The sequence below is a fragment of the Lotus japonicus genome, chromosome 3 (assembly GCF_012489685.1).
Source record: "Lotus japonicus ecotype B-129 chromosome 3, LjGifu_v1.2".
NCBI classification, from domain to species: domain Eukaryota; kingdom Viridiplantae; phylum Streptophyta; class Magnoliopsida; order Fabales; family Fabaceae; genus Lotus; species Lotus japonicus.
In genome coordinates, this window is record NC_080043.1 from 58,120,587 (window position 1) to 58,121,707 (window position 1,121).

At 45.9% G+C, this 1,121-nt stretch overlaps 1 protein-coding gene across 1 annotated transcript; it reads left to right on the forward strand.

Moving 5' to 3' along the window:
* The first annotated feature begins 286 nt into the window (after positions 1-286).
* LOC130744401 (uncharacterized) lies at positions 287-1,039 on the forward strand. Its single transcript, XM_057596590.1, has one exon. It carries the CDS (start codon positions 287-289, stop codon positions 1,037-1,039), a length of 753 nt encoding a protein of 250 aa, XP_057452573.1.
* The last annotated feature ends 82 nt before the right edge of the window (positions 1,040-1,121 follow it).

A 1,121-nucleotide genomic window follows, 5' to 3' on the forward strand; every position in this document is an offset into this window, starting at 1 on the left:
GGTCAGACTGTGAACAGGGAGATGACCTGTTACAGATGTGGGCAGCCTGGGCACTATGCCAATGCTTGTACTGACATGAGGCCCAAATGCTTTAACTGTAACAAGTTGGGGCATACTGCTGCTCAATGCAGGGCACCCAAGACAGAACCAGCTGTTAACACTGCTCGTGGGAAGCGTCCTGCTGCCAAGGCAAGAGTCTACACCATGGATGGTGAAGAAGCTGAAGGGGTTGATGGTCTGATCAGGGGAGATACAAGAAACAAAGATTAACGAGAATAACGGGAAAATGCTGGTTGACTGGGCTAATGGTATGAACCTTGCAGTGGAATCCGTGCCTGCTGATGGGTCTATGGGTGGACTGGTGACACTCTGGAAGGCTGGCTATTTTGATGTGTTAAATGTGATCAAAAACCAAAGGTTCTTAATCCTGATTGTCAGATTTCCCAATATTACTGAACCCTATCTACTGGCTAATGTCTATGGGCCAATTCGTGATGATGAGAGGGGAAATTTCTTTGCTGAACTTGGTCTTCATCTAAATAATTTTTGCGGTCCTATAGCGATTGGAGGAGATTTTAATGCTACATTACATGATAGTGAAAGAAAGGGGTCAGGCAACGTTAGTGGTAGTGATCAATTTTTCAAACTCTTTGTGGAGAACTACCATCTGATTGATCTACCTTTGAGGAATGGTGAGTTTACGTGGACTACCACGAAGAATGGCGGGCTCTGGAGCAAATTAGACAGGTGGTTGGTTAATGATGATCTGATACTAACTTTTAATGGAGCAGCACAATCGGCTGAGGAATGGAATGTCTCCGATCATCGCGCAGTAACTCTGTCAGTGGGGTCTAGAGACTTTGGACCCAAACCATTTAGTTTCTTCAATCACTGGCTGCTAGAGGAGGGCTTTAAAGACTTCGTGGAGGAGTGGTGGTCTTCTACGGTTGTGGAAGGTTGGTCGAGCTTTGCTCTGATGCAGAAACTGAAGGGCCTTAGAACCAAAATCCGAGAATGGAGATCCAGCAAAGGGGTTTAGGGTGTTGAACTTATTAAAAATCTGGAAAGCGAATTACAGGGTGTCATGACCCGTATGGAGAATGAAGGTGCGAGTGAGGACC